Source organism: Phyllobates terribilis, unplaced genomic scaffold (genome assembly GCF_046119375.1).
Source record: "Phyllobates terribilis strain yellow unplaced genomic scaffold, ASM4611937v1 Scaffold_4__5_contigs__length_816908805, whole genome shotgun sequence".
Taxonomy (NCBI): Eukaryota; Metazoa; Chordata; class Amphibia; order Anura; family Dendrobatidae; genus Phyllobates; species Phyllobates terribilis.
In genome coordinates this window covers 623,353,782-623,376,985 of record NW_027362764.1, presented here as the reverse complement: position 1 = coordinate 623,376,985, position 23,204 = coordinate 623,353,782, and the positions used below count along the sequence as shown (strand labels likewise).

Genomic DNA, 23,204 nt, shown 5'->3' with positions numbered 1-23,204 from the left:
AAGATAAGTATAATATTTATTTTTTATTTTATTTATTTATTTTTTTACAGGTACTATGGTACCCGGCTCCAGAGGAGAGTCTCCTCTTCTCCAAACACGGGTACCATCCGCACATTGAAATGCATGTAATCCGCATGTACAGATGCAGTTTCCATGCGTTCCAATGCAAGTCAATGGCGGTGAAAACGCCACGCTTCCGCAAAATAATTGGTAGTGCTGCGGATTTTTCAGCAATGATAATCTGCAGTGGAAATTTCCGCAGCATGTGCACATGGGGAACATGACAGACCTTCTACCAAGCGTTTTTTAAGAATTTCTGCAGCGGAATCGCCGCTGCGGAAACACTTAAAAAACGCATAGTGGGCACACAGCCTAAGGGTCTAGAATTTTAGCTGAGATTAATCTGTGTTGCAGTTTATGTACATGATAAGTAGTGAAGCTCCTCCTCTACAGAGAAGGCGGGAAAAAAAAACAAAAAACAAACCACACAGGGAAGGAATGCCTGCATTCATCAGGAGTGCTGGAGTGAACAGGAGAGCAGGATTAAGAACAAAAAAGAACAGTTTCTTGCTATTATAACTGATAATGCTTCAAACATGATAAGTACAATTAAACTGATGAATGAGAATAATGAAGGTAAACAGCAGCTAGAAGAACATTTTACATTCAGTATGTTGGAGATGGAAGGCCACAGTCCTGCTCCTATAACGGAGGAACAAAGAGATATTACTACAGAAGAAGAGCAAAATGATTCTTTACAATGAGATGATCTTGTTGAAGCTGCTTCACATCTCTCTCCTATTCATCACATGCGCTGTGTTGTGCACACGCTGCAGCTGACACCAAGAGATGGTCTGCAAGAGGGACATGCTGCAACTCTGAATAGCAAAGTGAGGAAATTGGCTATTGCTGCCAGAACCCCTAAAATTGATTCCATCTTGAAGAGACGTGCTGGGAAAGGGGCAAATGTGGAATTACAAAATTTTTCACTTGCTCTCAAAGAAGTAGAAGAGTGCAATCGTTCATCAAAACTGACTGTGCATGAGGCAATTCCTTTATACCTGGAAATTGTTAGAGATGTTGCCCATGTGGTTACGGCTTTGCCTCCAACCCAAGTTAGTGTAGAGGTTGTTCTCTAGCTTTAAAACTATTAGGTCAGATTTGAGGTCATCTATGAAGAAGGATCTGATGGAGGCGATACTATTTCTCGGAAGAGGTTGGTTTCCTACTCCACAGCCCCGAGGCCGACGCCAAAGGGACTTTACCTCGTTTGTATATTTCAGTAAAGATTTCGATCTTATTTTGGCAGCTTCCGCCCGTCTCTGTAGTATTATACGGTCACAATGAGGAGTCTCAGCGGTGACATCATGACAACAAGATATGACCGCTGCCACCAATCGTTGGACTGGGGATGCCGATGTGTTGAGGCGAGCTAAGCTCAATTTTTTTGGTTATAAAATAAAAACAAAATTTAACTGAAACCCCTGTAATTGTCACATGACTGCCGTCCAGGTCGCCATCGTATGCCCATACTGGCATCCGCTCTGGGGGCTATGGAGCTGCTGAGCTGGCGGCACTGGGGAGATGCAGAGACGTGTCCTCCAGCCACAGCCGGCGCCTCCCGGTGACCCGGATGTAGAGCGCCGTGCGGCCACCAGGTGGCGCTGCTCAGTGCACACCTCCTCTATCGCACAGGCCGTCACCGGCTCGGAGGCTGCGGGCCGCCCGTACAATGAGACACTGAGACCGTGACGTCATATAACCAGCCGCCTGCGCCCCCGGCCGCGTCCTCTCCGCTTCTCCGCACAGACATGGCGCCGATGGGCATCCGCCTGTCTCCCCTGGGCATCGGGGTGTTCTGCCTGCTCGGCCTGGGGGTGCTCTACCATGTGTACTCTGGCTTCCTCACCTGGCGCTTCTCCTTCCTCCTGGGGGAGCGGGCTGGGGACACGGTGGACCTGCGGGAGCTGCTGGCGGTGGCGGTACAGGCAGCGGAGCTGGGCGGAGTGGAGGTGAAGGCTGTGCGGGAGAGCAATAAGCTGAACGAGAACCTGAAGGGCAAAACCCGGGAGGGCGCGGACGAGAAGATGACCCGCGGGGACCTGCTGTCCAACAGGAAGATGGCCAACCTCATCAAGAACTCCTTCCCGGGGCTGCAAGTGAGTGCTGACGCCATACCTGTGCGTGACGTAGTCACTGCACCGCCAACCAGATCAGCTGTTTTATTGCTAAGCGGAGCATGAGCTATGAGAGCAGTGATCTGATTGGCGGGCACCAGAGTCCTACAGCTGCAGGCTGGGCAGTTTTGTGGCTCCCCCCTGGGGAGGGTATATTGTCCCCCCCCCCCAACCCCCGGGGAATGTATATTGTCCCTCGCCCCCCTGGGGAGGGTATATTGTGCCCCCCATCTCCATGGGAAGGAATGTTGGTATAAGGCTGTCCCCCGTACGCGGCGCGGCTGGCACAGGTGGTGCAGTGATGTCATTGGGACGCTAAGGTCTTGTACTGTAGGCCTCAGACCTACCGCATCCTGTAGCCACCTGGCCGGCGCGGCTGTGCCTCGCTGCTGGGCTGTATGATCCAGCTGCAATGTGTCAGGTTATCGCCCGCCTGGAGATCTGGGGCACTCGGCTAGATATCGGAGGCACATGCCATACCCCAGATCTTAGTTTAGGAATGCCACTTCTTACAGGTGCAAAATTAAAAAAAAATAAAAATAGAAAATTGTACTTTTCATGAAATTCTGCACCCCTAAAAGTGTTACACCCAAGACACCTGCCGCTGCACCCCTCTCCCCGCACTACGCCGCTGCTTCCGATCTAGACCTGATGTGCCAGTTTTGTTGCCATCCTAATGTATAGACCATGTACAGCACATGCAATTTTAATTTTGTCTGGGTGTAAGGCTGAGTTCACACGATGCGTTTTTAATGCGTTTCCGCGGCGTTTTTGCAGTTGCTTAAACGCTGCGGAAATGCATGAAAAACTCATGGTAGAAGGGCAGCAATGTTCCCCAATTGAAATTCGCATGTGCTGTGCCCATGATGCGGATTTTTCCGCAGCGTAAATGCTGCGCTCAAAAATCCGCAGCATGTCAATTAATTTTGCGGAAACGCTGCTTTTTTGGCGCCATTGACTTGCATTAGACCGCATGGAATCCGCATCACTGTATATGTTGATGCGCATTCCATGCGTTCTAATGTGCGGATGGTACCCGGGTGTGGATGAGAGGACTCTCATCCAGACCCAGGTACCATTAAAAAAAAAAAAAGAATAAAATAAAAAATATATATATATACTCACCTTCTGACGGCCCGCGCAGCGCTCCTGCTTGGTTCCCGGCACTTCGCGGTTGAATGAAGAAGGACCTTCGCTGACGTCAGAGTCATGTGACGGGTCACGTGATGCTGACGTCGGCAGGTCCTTCAGTCTTCACTGCCGGTAGCCGGGACCGAGCGAAACAGGACACCGGGGGCCATCAGAGGGTAAAGTATATATTTATTTTTTGACATTCACACACTATATAAATCCATGCTGTTTGCATGGATTTATATAGTGTGAAGTTGACAAGCACTTTCCAAGTGATGCTAAAATCGCTTGGAAAGCGCTTGTCAACCCGCATGCGAAAATGAAAGTGAAGACCACTTCATTTCCGCATGTCCCTGGCAGGAAACCGCATGTACAATCCGCATGCGTTTTTTCCTGCCAGGGAGATGTAGAAATGCTCAGGAAAAAATCCTGAGCATTTCTGCATCGTGTGCACATACCCTAAGAGGCTATAGGGGGCGTCCATAGACAGCCCAGCCCTGCGGGGGGTTCTTTAGAGGTGGAGATGCTGTGTGGTCTACAGTAGGGTCCGATTAGGCAGACAGACAGGGTTTGTACCGACCCTTATTCATTGTCTAAAGACAAATTTTGCAATTTTCTCATATACTTAGTTTCAGTTCTCCAACATTTTCATACTCTGCTTTTAGTGACTTGAAACAGTATTTGTCATGCTTGCCTAGTACTTCTCCCAAATAATGGTCCACAGACTGGCCACCATGGATCTGGGGGTCAGGCTCTGTTCACGGTCTCATTGTGGCTTCTGTAGTGCTATGGAGCTATGACTGCTGTGGCCGATCTGATTGTATATGATGTCAGATCCAGCTGACATATAAGGGGTCAGTCAGGTTTCCTTTGGGGTATCTGTATATATGATAGTAAGGATAGCACTGCAGCCTGCACTATTCTTACCATCCAAAATACAAGAAGGTGACAGAACAGCAAAACCGGGAATCGACTTGTTTCAGTTCCATTGCATGTCTCCTATGATGGACCAAAACAATGTAGATGGCGGCAGAGCCGGATGAGGAACAGGCCGGCCACCAACAATGAGCACGGAGCCTATTGACTATAGTAGGGGTCATTGGGCTACGCTGGAGCTTCCAATGCTGATCTAAATGCATCGTTAAAGGGTTTGTACAAAGACTGTAACTTTCCCAGCCATAGGATTGATGGGGTTGCAGTTCACTGAGGTTCCACCACTAGATTAGTAACAGATTGCAAGTCCCCCATTTACATTGAGTGACGAGAACAGGTGCTGCCCTAGATTCATTGTGGATAAGACTGATGGAGCTAGCCGAGCTTAGCGCCTTGTATCTGCATCAGTCCCGTAGACATTGCACATGCTCGACTTCCGTTCCATTCAAAGTCGGGGCGTCGGGATCCCCCAGTGATAGGACTCATTGGTAATCAGTCAGGGCAGGGCAATTTGTAACAGCGCCGTCCTTCATCACCATTACTGGTGGGGCACTGAGGGCTCCTTATTAGGTAACCTTATTAATTTAGGAGGATTTCCCTGAGATAAGCGACTATCTGCTTCCTGTGGCACTGCTTATCTCCCCGTTTTTAACAAAATGCCTGTTTGTATGAGCTGAACAGAATGACCGCTATCAGAAGAGCGATTGCTGGGCTGAGGGTCTGTCTGTGACTGGTGAACACCTATATCGCACTTAGTTCTGCATTTGCTATAAGGCTGGTTTTGCAAATCTAAACATGACGTATGGCTGATATGTGATTGACCTAAATAGTGGAAGTCAACTTGTAGGAACACGATGACTGCATCAACTATTCTATTATCGGGCTCCATGATACATGAAGCATATGCAGTGACACCCAGGTTAGCAGGATTTTATTTTTTATTGTTTTTGCATGTAATTACACAGCCAGATTATTGCTGTGGGGTTTGCTTTATGTTTTATATGAGCTCAGTTACTTCCATACATTTTGGACAACTTTGTCACGTGATCTCCAGTCTGACCACCAGCTTAGTACACGCTCTCCCGTGTAGTCAGGAAGTCAGTCTCTGACATCCTGGGAATTACAGGACGACATCATGAAACCCCTCCTGTCAGCTGTGACGCCTCCCCTTCCCAGCCCTTCAAATGTAATCTGCTGATAAAGATATCATTTGTGCTCCCAGCTGAAGGGCCATTTAGACCGGTTAATTTCATCATGTTGAATCTGTCTCTGTGTTTACCGGCTTGCTTATATAGGCTGACGGGAGCCGAATCGTTGTTAAAGGCTTTGTCCACTCCCTGGACAACTATTTCCTTAATGCTGTAGTCCCCTATGAAAATATAAAAAGCCCTTATATTCGCATTGTCTTTTCAGCAGCGTCTGGATCTCCCAGCACACGACATTGTTGTGCCACATGAGCCTCAGCCTATTAGTGGCTGCTCATTGAGTGCGGCACTCACATGGCATAACAATGTGTTGACAACCTCTTCATACAATATTTTCTGTCTCCATACAGTATCATGTTATCGCCAGCACATCTCCAGTTTACATTGGGCAATGTGCTGCCGATAATGGTGATTTATCTATTTTTTTTTAAATGATCCAGTAATCCGACAAACTAGCGTTTTTCTCATTTGTTGCGGTGATCGCTGGCATGTTCATACGGCCGATGATCAGGAACCACCATTGTTATGAAGGTTTGTTCTCCAATGATCACATTGTCTAAACCACACATGTGAAACTCTGGCTTGTGGGCAAAATTTGGCCCAAAGGGTGGTTTTGTTTGGCTCGCGACACCAGAACCACCACCCCTTTGTGGGGCCCGTTATTCTGTATGGAGGACTATGTGGGGGCCCATTATTCTGTATGTGGGGGCCCATTATTCTGTATGTGGGGGCCCATTATTCTGTATGTGGGGGCCCATTATTCTGTATGTGGGGGCCCATTATTCTGTATGTGGGGGCCCATTATTCTGTATGTGGGGGCCCATTATTCTGTATGTGTGGGCCCATTATTCTGTATGGGGGGGCCCATTATTCTGTATGGGGGGCCCATTATTCTGTATGGGGGGCCCATTATTCTGTATGGGGGGCCATGTGGGGGGCCCATTATTCTGTATGGGGGACCATGTGGGGGGCCCATTATTCTGTATGGGGGGCCATGTGGGGGGCCCATTATTCTGTATGGGGGACCATGTGGGGGGCCCATTATTCTGTATGGGGGACCATGTGGGGGGCCCATTATTCTGTATGGGGGACTATGTGGGGGGCCCATTATTCTGTATGGGGGACTATGTGGGGGGCCCATTATTCTGTATGGGGGACTATGTGGGGGGCCCATTATTCTGTATGGGGGACTATGTGGGGGGCCCATTATTCTGTATGGGGGACTATGTGGGGGGCCCATTATTCTGTATGGGGGACTATGTGGGGGGCCCATTATTATGTATGGAGGACTATGTGGGGGGCCCATTATTCTGTGTGGGGGGCCCATTATTATGTATGGAGGCTGTGTGGGGGGCCCATTATGTATGGAGGACTGTGTGGGGGGCCCATTATTATGTATGGAGGACTGTGTGGGGGGCCCATTATTATGTATGGAGGACTGTGTGGGGGGCCCATTATTCTGTATGGGGGACTATGTGGGGGGCCCATTATTCTGTATGGGGGACTATGTGGGGGGCCCATTATTCTGTGTGGGGGGCCCATTATTCTCTATAGGGGGACTGTGTGGGGGGCCCATTATTCTCTATAGGGGGACTGTGTGGGGGGCCCATTATTCTGTGTGGGGGGCCCATTATACTTGTTGGCCCACAACTTTGTCCAAGTTTTTCTTTTTGGCCCTTTGTGTGTTTTGAGTTTGACATCCCTGTTCTAAATGGACCATGAGGAAGCAGACATGCAGTGATCTGTTGGGTGCGTGAACCTGATTGTACAGAACCCCTGACTCACTGTCACAGGATAGATTGGAGATTCTGCCCTCTAAGTGCTGCAGATTCATTAGTGCCCTGGACATGTTTCTTCACTAGAGCTTCTGAAGGAATCAAGGCTGAGGTGGAAAGATCGTTTTTTTGACACGATCTTTGGTAGGCAACACCATTTAGGGGAGTAAAACTAAGGCGCATGTTCAGCCACTAGGATGGGAGACATATTTGCGTCAGACTAATCAACCAGCCGCCGCAATGTCAGGGGGTGCCTGCCTTTATAGTGAGGGTACGGTTATGACTAGTGTTGAGCGAGTATGTTCTGTTCCGAGTATGCTCGGGCGAGCACAGAGTATTTACAGCTGCTCGGTGATATGTTTGAATCACTCCCATGTGCATGATTTGCAACTGTTTGACAGCTTTATTACATGTGAGGAATGTGTAAGAAATAGACATTCCTCACATGTAATAAAGCTGTCAAACAGTTGCAAATCATGCACACGGGAGCGATTTAACCTTATCACCGAGCAGCTATAAATACTCGGAGCTCGGCCCGAGCATACTCGGCGAAAGGGTTAATAGAACATACTCGCTCAACACTAGTTATGACTGGTCAGGGCATTGTTTTAATAGGTTTCCATTACAAAAATGAATTGAGTAAATTAAGGGATATGTTATGGCAGCACATTCCCTTTAAGTAGCTGTAGATGAAATCATTTGGGGAAATGGAGACTGAAACTCTTTAACCAGATCTCTTTTAACCTTAGTAAACTGGTGTGTCCACTGACGAGCAAACCATATGGCAAGAGGGGATCAGTGACACAGCAGCTTTGGCTGCCACCCTGGTAATGGGTGCAAAGATTGCTCTATATTGCAGCATTATGCAGGTGAGTGGGGGCACATTGTGACCCTCAAGTGCTTGCGATAAGAAAGTTGCAAAATATCTGACTGGTCCCAACTTTCTGTGACCTGATGCTTGTTGTACCTTGAGAGTGGTAAATGCTGCACCGTTCGCCTGCATTTTACTGTGATGTGGCAACGACATAGAGTAATCTTTGGCCTCGCTGCTTCAGGCCTCCTTAACACGTCAGTGTCTCCAGTACGTGTGGTGACAGTTTTCAACTGGAGACAATTACACTCGTAGACTCATTCAAATCTATGGTTCTGCGCAAATGTCAGTGTGCTTCCCCAAAACATCCCACACACGTGTGCACTGATGACACACGGATCACATTCGTGTGTCATCAGTGTGACACGTACCGGCGTCTGGGAAAAAGTAGTACAGTTAGTGCTGTTTTCAGGAGCCGGGTACTGAAACCAGCTCTCATCGTTGTCGCCTGGTCTCCCTGCGACCAGGCGACAATGATGGGAGTTGGAGTCAGCACCCACTGTGTGTGTATAGCGCGTATTAAATACATAAAAAAAAACGGTGTGTAGTCGGTAAGGCAAACCTCCGACTCCTCAATTTCCCTGACTCCCGACTCCACGGCACTGGTCATTACTGAGCATATACATAAAGTGCAGCACAGATCCATCTAAACTAAAAGCCTAAATCCTTAGATCAGGAAAAGAACAGACATTTCATAACTTTCCCAAATTCTTATGAACAAATTTACAGCACATCCTGCATTGCACTACTGAACCCAATTTATTATATATTTTAGGAGTCTAAGTCTGTCCATTTTATACAGACTCCATCTCCACACCCCTGGTGGGGTTTCCCTTCATTTCCCTAACCAGCTGAGGGAAAGGCGACAGCTCGGGGCTGGTGTTAATATTCTGGGAAGGGGCCAATAGCTGTAAAGGTTCCCAGCCTATTAATAACAGATCACAGTTGTTTGCTTAGCCTTTACTGGTTAGTAAAATCGGACCCCCCCCCCAAAAAAAAATGATGTGGGGGCCCCCTATTATTACTAACCATTAAAGGCTAAACAGACAGCTGTGGGCTGATATTAATAGGCTGGGAAGGGGCCATGGATATTGGCCCCCTCTCAGACTAAAAGCATCATCCCTCAGCCTCCCTAGAAATGGCGCATTTATTAGATGGGTCAAATCTGTCGCTTAGTTTCGGCTCTTCCCACTTGCCCTGGTGCGGTGGCAAGTGGGGTAATATTTTTGGGGTTGATGTCATCGGTTTTATGTCTGCTGACATCAAGCCCAGGGGTTAGTAATGGAGAGGCGTCTATCAAATCCGCATCGCCTTAGAGTTTTCCCATTACAGAAAGTGGTGACATGTCAGCAGGATGTGGCACCACTTTCTTGTCACTTGGGGACTGAAGGGGCCAGTACCGATCCTGTGGTTGGAGAATTTGCAGTGCAGCTTTTATAGTTGTTCCCTGCCCCGCAGCAAGGAAATGGGGTTGTGCTGCTGTTTCCTGAACTTTTTAGGAATGGTGGGACCCTTGCAGTAACTACACTTATACAATCATTTTATTGGGAATAGCCCTTTAAGCCTTGTACATGGCAGAAGCACATCATCATAATCATGCAATAATCGCTTGACCCATCAACGGTTGGAGTTGGGAACAATTAGAAAGATAGGTCCTTTTTATTTAAAGCTTTTTCATGGAAAAAAAAAGAAAATCCTTTCTGGGAAATTCCCAACTGCTGTGTATGAACCCATGCAAAATGGTATTTTCTGCAAACCTGTAAATAGCATTCACAACGCCAGTGATCTGATCTCAGGCGGTGTGTACCTGGCACGGCCACTTCTACCATCTGGTAACTTCCATGTTGTTCCTTAGGTGAATACTGAAGAGCATCTTGGTGAAGATGACAAGGAGGCCATCTCCTGGGATCATGTCATCCCTAGCGCTATAAAAGAGATTGTGAAGAATCCAAAATTGGTCCCTTCAGAAAGTATCACAATATGGATAGACCCACTGGATGCGACACACGAGTATACAGGTAGGTGTCTTATTTCGAGCTTCTGCTGATGGGTTGTGGCTGCTGGATAGGTACAATTAATAATTGTCTCTATCAGTTTTGCACATCGAGAGGCTGTAATTCTTGCCCATTCTTCCTTGCAAAACAGCTCAAGCTCATTGAGGTTGGATGGAGGGCATTTGTGAACAGCAGTTTTTAGCTCTTTCCACAGATTCTCGATTGGATTCAGGTCTGGACTTTCACTTGGCCATTCTAACACCTGGATACGTTTATTTTTGAACCATTCCATTGTAGATTTTGCTTTATGTTTGGGATCATTGTCTTGTTGGAAGATAAATCTCCGTCCCAGTCTCAGGTCTTTTGCAGACTCCAACAGGTTTTCTTCCAGAATGGTCCTGTATTTGGCTCCGTCCATCTTCCCATCAATTTTAACCATCTTCCCTGTCAATGCTGAAGAAAAGTAGGCCCAAACCATGATGCTGGCACCACCATGTTTGACATATCGTTTTGCATTGTGGCCAAAAAGTTCGATTTTGGTTTCATCTGACCAGAGCACCTTATTCCACATGTTTGGTGTCTCCCAGGTGGCTTGTGGCAAAGTTCAAACAAGACTTTTTATGGATATCTTTGAGAAATGGCTTTCTTCTTGCCACTCTTCCATAAAGGCCAGATTTGTGCAGTGTACGACTGATTGTTGTCCTATGGACAGACTCTCCCACCTCAGCTGAAGATCTTTGCAGTTCATCCAGAGTGATCATGGGCCTTTTGGCTGCATCTCTGATCAGTCTTCTCCATGTTCGAGATGAAAGTTTAGAGGGACAGCCTGGTCTTGGTAGATTTGCAGTGGTCTGATACTCCTTCCATTTCAATATGATCGCTTGCACAGTGCTCCTTGAGATGTTTAAACTTTGGGAAATCTTTGTGTATCCAAATCCGGCTTTAAACTTCGCCACAACAGTATCTCGGACCTGCCTGGTGTGTTCCTTGGTCTTCATGATGCTCTCTGCACTTGAAACAGAACACTGAGACTATCACAGAGCAGGTGCATTTATACGGAGACTTGATTCACACAGGTGGATTCTATTTATCATTACCAGTCATTTAGGACAACATTGGATCATTCAGAGATCCTCACTGAACTTCTGGAGTGAGTTTGCTGCGCTGAAAGTAAAGGGGCCGAATAATATTGCACGCACCACTTTTCAGTTTTGAATTTGTTAAAAAAGTTTAAAATATCCAATAAATTTCGTTCCACTTCACGATTGTGTCCCACTTGTTGTTGATTCTTCCCCCAAAAATTAGAATTTTATATCTTTATGTTTGAAGCCAGAAATGTGGCAAAAGGTAGAAAAGTTCAAGGGAGCCAAATACTTTCACAATGCACTGTATCTGTGACTGGCACCTTATACAAGCCCTAGCCCTGATCCGTGGATGATAGATATGTGAGTGACTGTTCATCAGTACTCTACCTCTCCTCCTCATATCACGGGACCTGTCTGCACCCTGCAGCATAATGGTATTGTGACCAGGTATTTTTAATTATGGCTGCTCTTTTTTCTGTGATTGTTTTACATATATTTTTTTAATTTGATGTCTTTTTCAGCGAATTAATAAAAAAAAAACTTAATATTTATAATTTTTTTTTTGTTAATTAAAGCAATCCCATTGCAGTGTTTTATTATTTTTTTTCCCCTCTTTCCATTTCACCATAACTGACTGACTAAACCATACTACAGGTGTTCTATGATTTGTGGATACTAAATGTGTATATTTTCCTTTTTTTGTAATACTTAAAATGCAACGGTTTTCTTCCATAATATTGGTTTTTAAAGGGAACCTGTCAAGTCCTAGGCCCCAAACTGCTACCAATGTGTGTCGTATTCCTGCATGCTTATCAGATGTTTGGTGTTCCAAAACTCTCACCATATGCTTATTAGCGAGGTTGAGTCTGGTGGGAACATCTGTTCCCCAGGAGAAGTTCATCCTCAGGTAATGTAATCTCGCCACCTTCACTGTCCTCGGTTATACCTTCAGTGCCGGATGTTGAGAACTGTATCGTATAACAGGGGAAAGTGAAGGAGACCCGTGATCACACCGAGGGTGTGATCTCCGCACCTGAGCAGGACTAGTCCCGAGAAATAAGTGGCACCCTAGACTCATCCTGGCTAATTAGGATATCATGAGCAGTGAAATAAGTGTTTTGGAACAACAGACACTTAATTAAAATTCAGGAATACGACTGACGGATGTGGTTCAAGTTTGGGGGCTTTGGAGAATCTAACAGATTACCTTTTAAAGAGAACCTATCGGCACAATATTGTAATATAAAGCCATGGCTATAATTGTGCTGTAATACTGATTACATTGATACCGTTGAAGAAATCCGCTTTGTTGTTCTTCTGTAATCCCCATTTGAAGTTTTTGATAATTAGATTTCGGTGCACAGGGGCCGGACTGTACACTGGGTCTTCTCTTACCTGTCTGTGATTCCCCGGACCCTCTGCTGCCTCCGGTCTGTGAATTACCTGCCTCCTCTGTTTGAAATATCAGCAGTGACCTGTCATTCACAGACCGGAGGCAGGTGGAGGGGCCGGACAGTACATGCGGTCTCCTGCTGCTTTTTCAGTGACCTGTTATACACAGACCAGAGGCAGGCGGAGGGGCCGGGGAATCACAGACAGGTAAAAGAAGACCCAGAGCACAGTCCGGCCCCTGTGCACCGACATCTAATTAACCGAAAACTTCAAATGGGGTGATACATTACGGTAAGCAGGATAGTCATGACTACTGAATATGTTGTAATAACACTAGTTCTTATTAATGCTGAAAACTATTTCTTTTTCTTGCCCCCCAGAGAATCTCATTAATTATGTTACTACCATGGTGTGTGTTGCTGTAAATGGAAAACCAGTTATAGGTGTAATACATAAACCTTTCACAGGGTATACTGGTGAGTGTTTTCTTACAGCTTCGTCCTTATTTTTTATTTTTTTTTACTTAATCTGTATGATAAACAGTATTTTTATAATGTACATTTACGCATTAAACCACTTTATATTACATGGACTGTGGGTGATGGGTGCGATTAGGACTACTAGTGATTTTCTATTTAAGGGGTCACATTAATACATGATATTGTGTTCCGAGTCTTCTAATGGGGCAAAATGTTCCCAAAACAGTGTGACCTGCCGGATCGCTCCAGCGCTATCTGGAAGTCACAACTCAATGTAAGTCTATGAGAGGCAGAACGCGGCTCTCATGGACTTACACTGAGAGCTTCCGGTCAGTCAGAAAATGCTGTCACAAGATAGATGACGGATAGGGACCGGAGTTATGCCCGGGAACAGCTGAAGATGGCGCACTAGGCTCAGGGAACTAAAATTAGTGGCACCACTCCAAAGCTGAAATGAAAAAAAAAAGTGCTGGAGTGGTGCTGGTGGGATCTAACCCAAGCACTCGCCTAACAAAGGTGTGCACTCATCTGCTTCCGTTTCGGATTATTGCTGTTTGTATGTGATGTGCATTGTCATATATTGAATGATGCATTTCTAAAATCTTGTTGTTTTTTTTTTCTTCTCATTTTCTGTGGTAGCTTGGGCGATGGTGGAAGGTGGCTCCAATACAAAGAAACGTGCCTCATACAACGAGAAAACACCAACTATCATTGTTTCCCGAAGTCATTCAGGGGCAGTGAAAGAAGTGACTCTTAAGACATTTGGCAACCAGACTAAAATTATATCCGCAGGAGGGTCAGGTATGTATCATAACAAGATAAGTCACAGATGTTCCTTCAGAGGGTTGTGCCCTAATTACCAATAACTAAGAGATTTCTGAATGTTTCCAAGATAAAGTTAGTTGACACTCCTAACAGATCCCCATGGATGAAAACTTGCAAGAAAGTTTGTACACGGACGATTCACATTATCTTGCTTAAAAGTCTTATAGTGAAATCATTTCTAGGGATGAAAGTCACACTGCTTTAACCCCTTCACCACCGGGCCAATTTCTGTTTTTGGGTTTCTGTTTTTTGCTCCCCTTCTTCCCACAGCCATAACTTTTTTATTTTTCAGTTAATATGGCCATGTGAGGGCTTGTTTTTTTCGGCACGAGTTGTAATTTTAAACGACACTATTGGTTTTATCATATAGTGTACTGGAAAATGAATTTTTTTCCAAAGTGCAGTGAAATTGCAAAAAAAAGTTCAATTACATAATTTTCTTTTACCATGTTCATTTAATGCTTAAACTGACCTGCCATTATTATTCTCCAGGTCATTACGAGTTCGTAGATACCAAACATGTATAGGTTCTTTTTTATTTAAGTGGTTAAAAAAAATCCAAAGTTAGTTTAAAAAGGAAAAAATGGCGCCATTTTCCGAGATCCGTAGCGTCTCCATTTTTCGGGATCTGGGGCTGAGTGAGGGCTTATTTTTTGCGTGCCGAGCTGATATTTTTATTAATACCATTTTGGGGTAGATATAATGTTTTGTTTGCCTGTTATTGCATTTTATTGCATTGTTGCGGCAACCAAAAAAAAAACAAAAAAAACGTAATTCTGGCTTTTTCACTTTTTTTCTCTTTACACCGTTTTCTGATAAGATAAATTCTTTTTATATATTGATAGATCGGGCGATTCTAAACACGGCGATGCCAAATATGTTTTGTGTTTTTTTTTTCTGTTTTATTTTGAATGGGGCAAAAAGGGGGGTGATTTGAACTTAATTGCTTTAATATTTTTAAAACCTTTTTTTCCCCTACTTTTTACGTGTTTAACCCCTTAAGCCCCGGGGCATTTTTCGTTTTTGCATTTTCGTTTTTGCTCCCCTTGTTCCCAGAGCCATAGCGTTTTTATTTTTTGGTCAATATGGCCATATGAGGGCTTATTTTTTGCGGGACGAGTTGTACTTTTCAACACCATTACTAGTTTTATCATATCCTGTACGAGAAAACGGGAAAAAAATTCCAAGTGCGGTAAAATTGCAAAAAAAGTGCAATACCACAGTTGTTTTTTATTTATTTTTTTTACCATGTTCACTGAATGCTAAAACTGACCTGCCCTTCTTATTCTACAGGTCATTACGAGTTCATAGACACCAAACATGTATAGGTTATTTTATATTTAAGTGGTGAAAAAAAATTACAAAATTTGGTAAAAAAAAAAATAAAAAAATAGCGCCATTTTCTAAGACCCGTAGCGTCTCCATTTTTCGTGATCTGGGGCTGGTTGATGGCTTATTTTTTGCGTGCCAGGCTGACGTTTTTATTGATAACATTTGGGGTAGATCCGATGTTTTGATCGCCCGTTATTGCATTTTATTGCAATTTTGCGGCGACCAAAAAACGTAATTCTGGCGTTTAGAATTTTTTTCTCGCTACGCCGTTTACCGATCGGAATAATTCTTTTTTTATATTGATAGATCGGGCGATTCTGAACGCGGCGATACCAAATATGTGTATGTGTTTTTTTTTTTTTATATATATTTTATTTTGAATGGGGCGAAAGGGGGGTGATTTAAACTTTTTTTTTTTTTACTTTTTGCATGCTTCTATAGTCTCCATAGGAGACTAGAAGCAGCAACTATCCGATCGCCTCTGCTACATACAGGGGACGAGCAGGTCCCCTGCATGCAGCAGAAATGGTCCTGTGCTATGAGCGCCGACCACTAGGTGGCGCTCATAGCGACAAGATCATGACAACCACAGGCGTCTGCTGCAGACCCTGGGTTGTCATGCACGCCCATCGGCGACCCGCGATCACGTGACTGGGTCGCCGGTGGGCGGGGCTTATGACGCGCTACCCGGAAGCGCGCGTTAAATGCTGCTGTCGGAGATTGACAGCAGCATTTAACTGGTTAACAACCGCGGGTGGATCGCGATTCCACCCGCGGCTGTTGCGGGCACATGTCAGCTGATTCTTACAGCTGACATGTGCTCCGTTCAGTGAGGGCTCAGCGCAGCAGCCCTCACTGAACGGGGGGTACGCAAATATGCGTACTAATACATCCCCGGTAAGTAAGGGGTTAATAGTCTCTATGGGAGACTAGAAGCTGCAATCATCTCATCGCTTGTTACACATCCTGCTTTGTGTAACAAAAATGCTCGTCTGCTATGAACATCGACCACTGGGTGGCGCTCATAGCAGATCTGCTAGGACAACCACAGGGGTCTCCTGCAGATCCCGGTTTGTCATGTGACACGGGCGCCGATGGGTGTGTCTTATGACACGCTTACGGCAAGGCCATGTTATATGTCGCTGTCGGAGTTTGACAGCGGCATTTAACATTATTAAACCTAAAATATGATACACAACCAAAGAATTTATAGTAAACATCAATTTTATTTGAATTGTACATAAAATTAAAATTGCAAGGAAAATATCCAGAAGTGGAATAAAAATGCAGGGTGTGGAGGTAGAATTACGGAATTGTATGAACCAAAATATCAATATAGTTAATGATGCACCTCGCAAAAAATATTATGAGTAAAGAGGGACAGAAGTATCCTCAATATATTTGATCAGTACTCCAAACTTATAATAACTGAGGAGTAAAAAACAGCTGTCCAGGACAAATACACATACATATATATATATATATATATATATATATATATATATATATATATATATATATATATATATATATATATAATAGTGCACCAGAAGTTAATATGGTCAAGAAATGCATCCACAAATAAATAAAATGTATATATAGTAAATGGGATACATAAGTATGATTAGGATATACAGGTGCATCTCACTAAATTAGAATATCATCAAAAAGTTAATTTATTTCAGTTCTTCAATACAAAATGTGAAACTCCTATATTATATAGAGTCATTACAAACCGAGTGATCTTTTTCAAGTGTTTATTTCTGTTAATGTTGATGATTATGGCTTACAGCCAATGAAAACACAAAACTCATTATCTCAGTAAATTAGAATACTTTATAACAGCTTGAAAAAGGTTTTTAAAATCTGAAATGTTGGCCTACTGAAATGTATGTTCAGTAAATGCACTCAATACTTGGTCGGGGCTCCTTTTGCATCAATTACTGCATCAATGCGGCGTGGCATGGAGGCGATCAGCCTGTGGCACTGCTGAGGTGTTATGGAAGCCCAGGTTGCTTTGATAGCAGCCTTCAGCTCGTCTGCATTGTTGGGTCTGGTGTCTCTCATCTTCCTCTTGACAATACCCCATAGATTCTCTATGGGGCTAAGGTCAGGCGAGTTTGCTGGCCAATCAAGCACAGTGATACTGTTGTATATAAACCAGGTATTGGTACTTTTGGCAGTGTGGACAGGGGCCAAGTCCTGCTGGAGAATGACATTTCCATCTACAAAAAGCTTGTCGGCAGAGGGAAGCATGAAGTGCTCTAAAATTTCCTGGTAGACGGCTGCGCTGACTTTGGTCTTGATAAAACACAGTGGACCTACACTTGTTTTTGCGTACAGCACCACATGCTGCGGTAGCTCTGTCAGAGAGGGATTTGAAGAGAGGGATGCTGGTGTAGAAGTTATCTACGTAGAGGTGATGCACCAAATCCCACACAATTTTCCCATTCGCTTTCTGGACAGGGGGACATTCACGGGGTTAAATCCTGGTGTCCTTCCCTTCATAAACCCTAAATCTGTGGGTGTACACTGAGGTACTCTCGCACAGTTTGTAGAGTTTAATTCCGTACCTGGCCCTCTTACTGGGCAGGTATTGCCAGAGTTGAAGCCTCCCCTTGAAGAAGATTAGGTACTCATCTACACAGTTGTCCCTTTGAGGAACATACACCTCAGCAAATTTGTTGCTGAAGTGATCAATGACGTCTTGAACTTTAAAAGGTCGGTCAAAGATTGGCTAATTTCGGAGAGGACACACTGCATTAACGTTGTAATGCAAAGATTTGTAAATGGCCTGAAAGCGTTTTTGGGTCATAGCCTTGCGGAATACGTGAGTATTATATAAAACATCAGCACTCCAATATTGCCGAAGTTCTGGCTTCTTCACTAATGCCATGTGAAGGCCAAGGCACCAAAACTTCATAATTTCTACTGCATCTACCGGGGTCCAGTTAGCAGATGACAAAGTGGGGTTTTGAGCAAGAAATTGTTGGACGTATCAATTTTTTTTCGGCTACCATGAGATTTACGAAGTTCTCTGAGAAAAAGACTTTGAAAAAGTGGTTTTCTGTGAGGTTGGTGGTGTCAAATTGGATTCCTGATTGCGCCACAAAATCAAGAATCTGTGGCTCATAATCTTCGGTGGGGGAGGTCCATGGGGGTCACTAACAGGGGGCGCTGGTTAATTTGCTATCTTGGGGTGTCTGCTTGGCGGTTCATTATTGGAAGAGGAGGAGGAAAAATAGAGGTAGGTGGCATCCTCTCCCTCACTATCAGTGTCAGAGGCCAGGAAGGCGTATGCATCCTCGGCTGAAAAGTCTTTGGGAAGAGCGGGACATTTATTTTTTTTTGTGTGTCAAATTTAATTTAGGTGTGTTGTGTGTTTTTTTTTTTTTGTTTAAATTTAGAATAGAAGAAAGAAAAGAATGAAGAAATAAAAAGATTAAAATAAAATAAATTGAGAATCTAAAAATTTGGTAAAAAAAAAACAAAAACCTACTAAACAGACAACATTAAAAACTATTACTGTGCGCCCGCCCACTAGTGTGAGACATGTAATGGCCGCTCTCTGTTCTCCTGATCTCACTGCAGAGTTGTGTGATTATACCTGACACATCTGCAGGTTCCTCTCAGCTTCCAGCTCACAGGCAGACAGGGTGTAATATTGTTACTATACAGCAGAGCTCAGAGAGCTGCAAAAAATGTGTTTGTAAGGAGAGAAAGTTCAGTTTTACTGTTCTGTTATAGACATGTCTCACACTGGTAACTGCCCCTTTTATTTAATTAATCTCTGGAGTCGGATTTATCTTCCCAGCAGCGTCCTCCCCATATCAGAGCTCTTGCAATTTACACAGATAGCCGCTCGGCTTTATACTAGTCTCAAACACCATGCTCTACACACAATACTTTTCAGTTGTCTTCTTTTCATCACAAGCAGGATTACAATGAAATGTGACACCTCTATGTACAGTAGTAGGAAAGCCATCATTCACAATAGGTGATGACGAGGCTCACCTCTCTGCAACCTTCACAATGACCTTTGCCCTGATGAGATGCCCAGAATATACCTACATACAGTTCAGTAGGGTCTGAGTCAGTCTATTGCTTCTATTGATCATGTGCCCAACAGAATGTAGCAGTCTAATATTAGACCTAGTGATCAGTGTGAAAATGTAGTTATTTTTTTTATAATATAGACAGTGATGTGAAAAAAAATCTATATATATTAAACTTAAAAAAAAAAAAAAAAAAATCACATAAAAACCTAATTGAAACAGTTGATTTACATTGAAGGGAATGTATCATCAGTAACTTGCATTTTTGACATTGCACATTACAACTTGTGTTTCTCTGAGAATTCTTCGCATTCTCAAAGGTCACTTAATAATTAAACCACATGATACCCCGGTATTTTTTACATTTTTTTTTTTTTTTACCAAAAATACGCATCAAGTAGTGTGTGTGTGTGTGTGTGTGTACGTGTGTGTACGTGTGTACGTCTTGTAAGTTGGCCCCCAATGAATGTGTACTAGCCACTTTTCAAGGTTGTCTCATCTTTTATCTTCAGGAGCGCACTGCCTCCCGGCTTCCTGCTTGCCTTGGGGTCTTTGCTCTCCTGAACATTGACCGTTTGAATTAATGGCATAGGAGACGCGGCAGGTCTGAACTTTACTGCACGCAACGGCAGCTTTACCTCTGCGGCATTGGAGAAGTGCAGGGATGGCTCCAGTGCAGCACTTGCAAGCTCTAAAGCACAGAGCCTGCAGGTGCCCCGCCGAGCTCCGGCAACCGCTCCTGTTGAGAGACTGCAGTGGTGGTTGGTAACAGGCAATGAGCTGTACACAATACATTTGTAAATCCTTCTGTTCTTGAGAAAAAGTAAATTACAAAGCTGTTTGGTTTTAAAAGCACATTGCAGTTTCTTTGCATTTAACAAGGCGACACCATCCCTTTTAATGACTATTTCTGATGGCCACAATTAATCTACTGAGCAGAAAAGCACCAGACATGCTGGTGTAGAAGATGAGCTGTGCTGTAGAGATTCTTCTATTTCATGTTACCATTAATGTCCATGTATATACCTGTAAACTCTGCATCTATATCGGCCAAGAACACATTTTCAGCTGATAAAATCCATTGCGTCAGTACAAAGCCCAAGGGACCTACTGATATGTTCGAAATGTGCAAGTCGTGCCATGCTGAGAATATATAGCTGGATATATAATGCAGTGAGGTTAATTCCTGTCTTATCATTTGCTTTCCAGGATACAAAGTCCTTTCGTTACTTGACGTGACGGGCAACGACCAAGAGACTGCTGACGTTTATATTCACAACACCTTCATCAAGAAGTGGGACATTTGTGCGGGTAATGCGATACTTAGTGCACTTGGTGGCCAAATGACCACTCTTGAAGGAGAAGAAATAATTTATACAGGATCAGATGGAAATGAAGGGGGGCTGCTGGCAAGCATCGGGATGGACCACAATGCCCTTGTTGAGAAATTGTCTTCAAAAATGTCCTCTAAATAAAACTGCGTCTACACATCACTCCACGCTGCACAGCACATGTATGTTTACGGAACTGGAACGAAGTCTGTCACGGCACAGTCTCAAGGCGTTCTCATACATACGATTCGAAAGATTTGATATTTGAAGTATTTTTCTGCTGTTTAAGTCAGAGCTGGTGAAGCTCGGAGGCCAAAATGAGCGACCTCGGCGTGAACGGCCGTTCTGGTTTAGTATGAACAATGAAGATTGGAATTAAGCAGAGACTTTCCGGATTATATAGGGTGAAATTGAAATCTTATTTTAAATACAAGAACATTACATTGTTTCCACTCCTGAATAGTGGTATTAATAAGCATTGTGCCTTTTTGCTTCACATCACACAGCAAAATTATTTTGCTATTTAATTTATGCAATTTTTTTTTTTTTTTTCGGTGGGGTGGGGGCTGTGGATTTACTGGCTCATAATCAATGCTGTTCAGCTGATTTTAAGCATTATTAAGGTATGGTAAAGGTACTACTTTCCTTCAGCTGGGAGTGTGCAGATTTCAAAGAATGACATTACAGATGTTTTAATCCTTGTGACATGGGTTTGTGTGTGCTAACTATAAAGACACAATCTATGATACTGTTAATATGTGAAATACTCACTGTTCTCATCCATCTTCCATTAGTTTTCTATGTCCTCGGCTCATGTTTCCGGCTGCCTTTTTATGTTTTATTTATGCTTTCTTTTTCCGATGCGTATTACATTGCATTGTATTCCTTCTACCGTGGATGGTGGAGAATAAATAAAAATGACATTTTGTGGGATGAATTGCACAGTGTAAACATTATTTTCATCTACCATTATCCGAACTGATTAATCTGAAAACCGTGGCAAGTAATCTGCATGAAAACACTAGATTTATGCTGCACCAATTTACCCAACGTGTCCAGACCAAGTAATACCAGAGTAAGCCTTTGGGTAGGTTCTCACGAGCATATGAAAAATCATTGGGAGTTTCATCCAGAAAAGTGGGATGATTTTTTTTCTCACTTGTCCTCCGTATGCAATCTATTTTTTTCAACCCCTTCTTGATCTGATTGTTTGGCACTCCTAAAATAAAAACACTTATACTCCCCTCCCATACTGGCGCTGTTCCAGAGGTGTCAGCACTCGCGTTCCCGGGACTTGCGTGCTGTTATGACATGTAATCCTTGCATCCAATCAGCGCTGGCATCACTGTCCCCTCCTTCAGACATATTCAACATTAACAGGAATCCGGGGCTATGGCCGCTCTGTGATCTCTTGATGTTAGATTTGCCCGAAGGCAGGGAGAGTGACACCAGCGCTGATTGCAGAAAGCACAAAAAACATATAGGTGATTCCTTTCTTTGCATACTTCTAAGTCATAGGCTGTGTGCCCACTATGCATTTTTTAAAGCGTTTCCGCAGCGGCAATTCCGCAGCGGAACCGCTTAAAAAACGCTTGGTAGGAGGTCTGCCATATTCCCCAATGATAATCCGCATGTGCTGTGCACATGCTGCGGAAATTTCCGCTGCGGATTATCATTGCCGAAAAATCCGCAGCACTACCAATTATTTTGCGGAATCGCGGCGTTTTCGCCGCCATTGACTTGTATTGAATTGCATGATATCCGCATCACTACATGAGTAAAATAAAAAATATACATTATACTCACCTTCTGATGGCCCGTGGTCTTAATAGCGATCCGTCCGGTGTCCCCTGCAGCTCGCGATGGTCTAAAAGGACCTGCAACGACGTCATTTAGTCATGTGACTGGTCACGCTACCGCTGATGTCGGCGGTCGCGTGACCCGTCACATGACTAAATGACGTCATGGAAGGTCCTTTTAGACCACCGCGAGACACCGGGGAGACCGGGCGCCATCAGAAGGTAAGTATAATATTTTTTCTTTTTTACCATTCTTTTACGGTCACACTATATAAATCCATAGTGTGACCAAGTTGTCAAGCACTTTCCAAGTGATGCTAAAATCGCTTGGAAAGCGCTTGACAACCCGCATTCGGAAATGCATGTGAAAAACGCTTCACTTCCGCTTGTCCCTGGCAGGAAAAACCATGTACAATGCGCATGCGTTTTTTCTGCCAGGGAGATGCAGAAAAATCCGGAGCATTTCTGCATCTTGGGCACATAGCCATATACATTATTTTACTAAATACTTAAGCATGCCAATTTTTTTTAAAAAACAATTAAAGCCCAAAGGCTGACAATTTGCTGGCCCTACAGCCCACAATAAGGCTGTATCCTACTCTGTCTGCCCCTGAGGAAGCCATGATTTTGGTGGCAATACGAGTGAGGATTTTTCCCCCTACCTTTCTTGCACATACAGTTTTCCTTTTACTATGCTTTGGTCTATGTTCTACTTATTTTGGGATTAGCTCCTGACAATATGCTTGCGCTCCTGCCCACAATAGGTCATAACAATCGCATGAGCGCTCCGGGAACACTGGTGCTGACACCGCTGGAACAG

The 23,204-nt window shown here is 44.0% G+C and overlaps 1 protein-coding gene across 1 annotated transcript; it reads left to right on the top strand.

The window, feature by feature from the left end:
• The first annotated feature begins 1,639 nt into the window (after positions 1-1,639).
• On the top strand, positions 1,640-21,518 carry BPNT2 (3'(2'), 5'-bisphosphate nucleotidase 2). The gene is made up of 5 exons (XM_073679322.1): positions 1,640-2,159; positions 9,948-10,110; positions 12,944-13,039; positions 13,682-13,843; positions 20,464-21,518. Exons 1-5 carry the CDS (start codon positions 1,812-1,814, stop codon positions 20,727-20,729), a joined length of 1,035 nt encoding a protein of 344 aa, XP_073535423.1. The 5' UTR covers positions 1,640-1,811; the 3' UTR covers positions 20,730-21,518.
• The last annotated feature ends 1,686 nt before the right edge of the window (positions 21,519-23,204 follow it).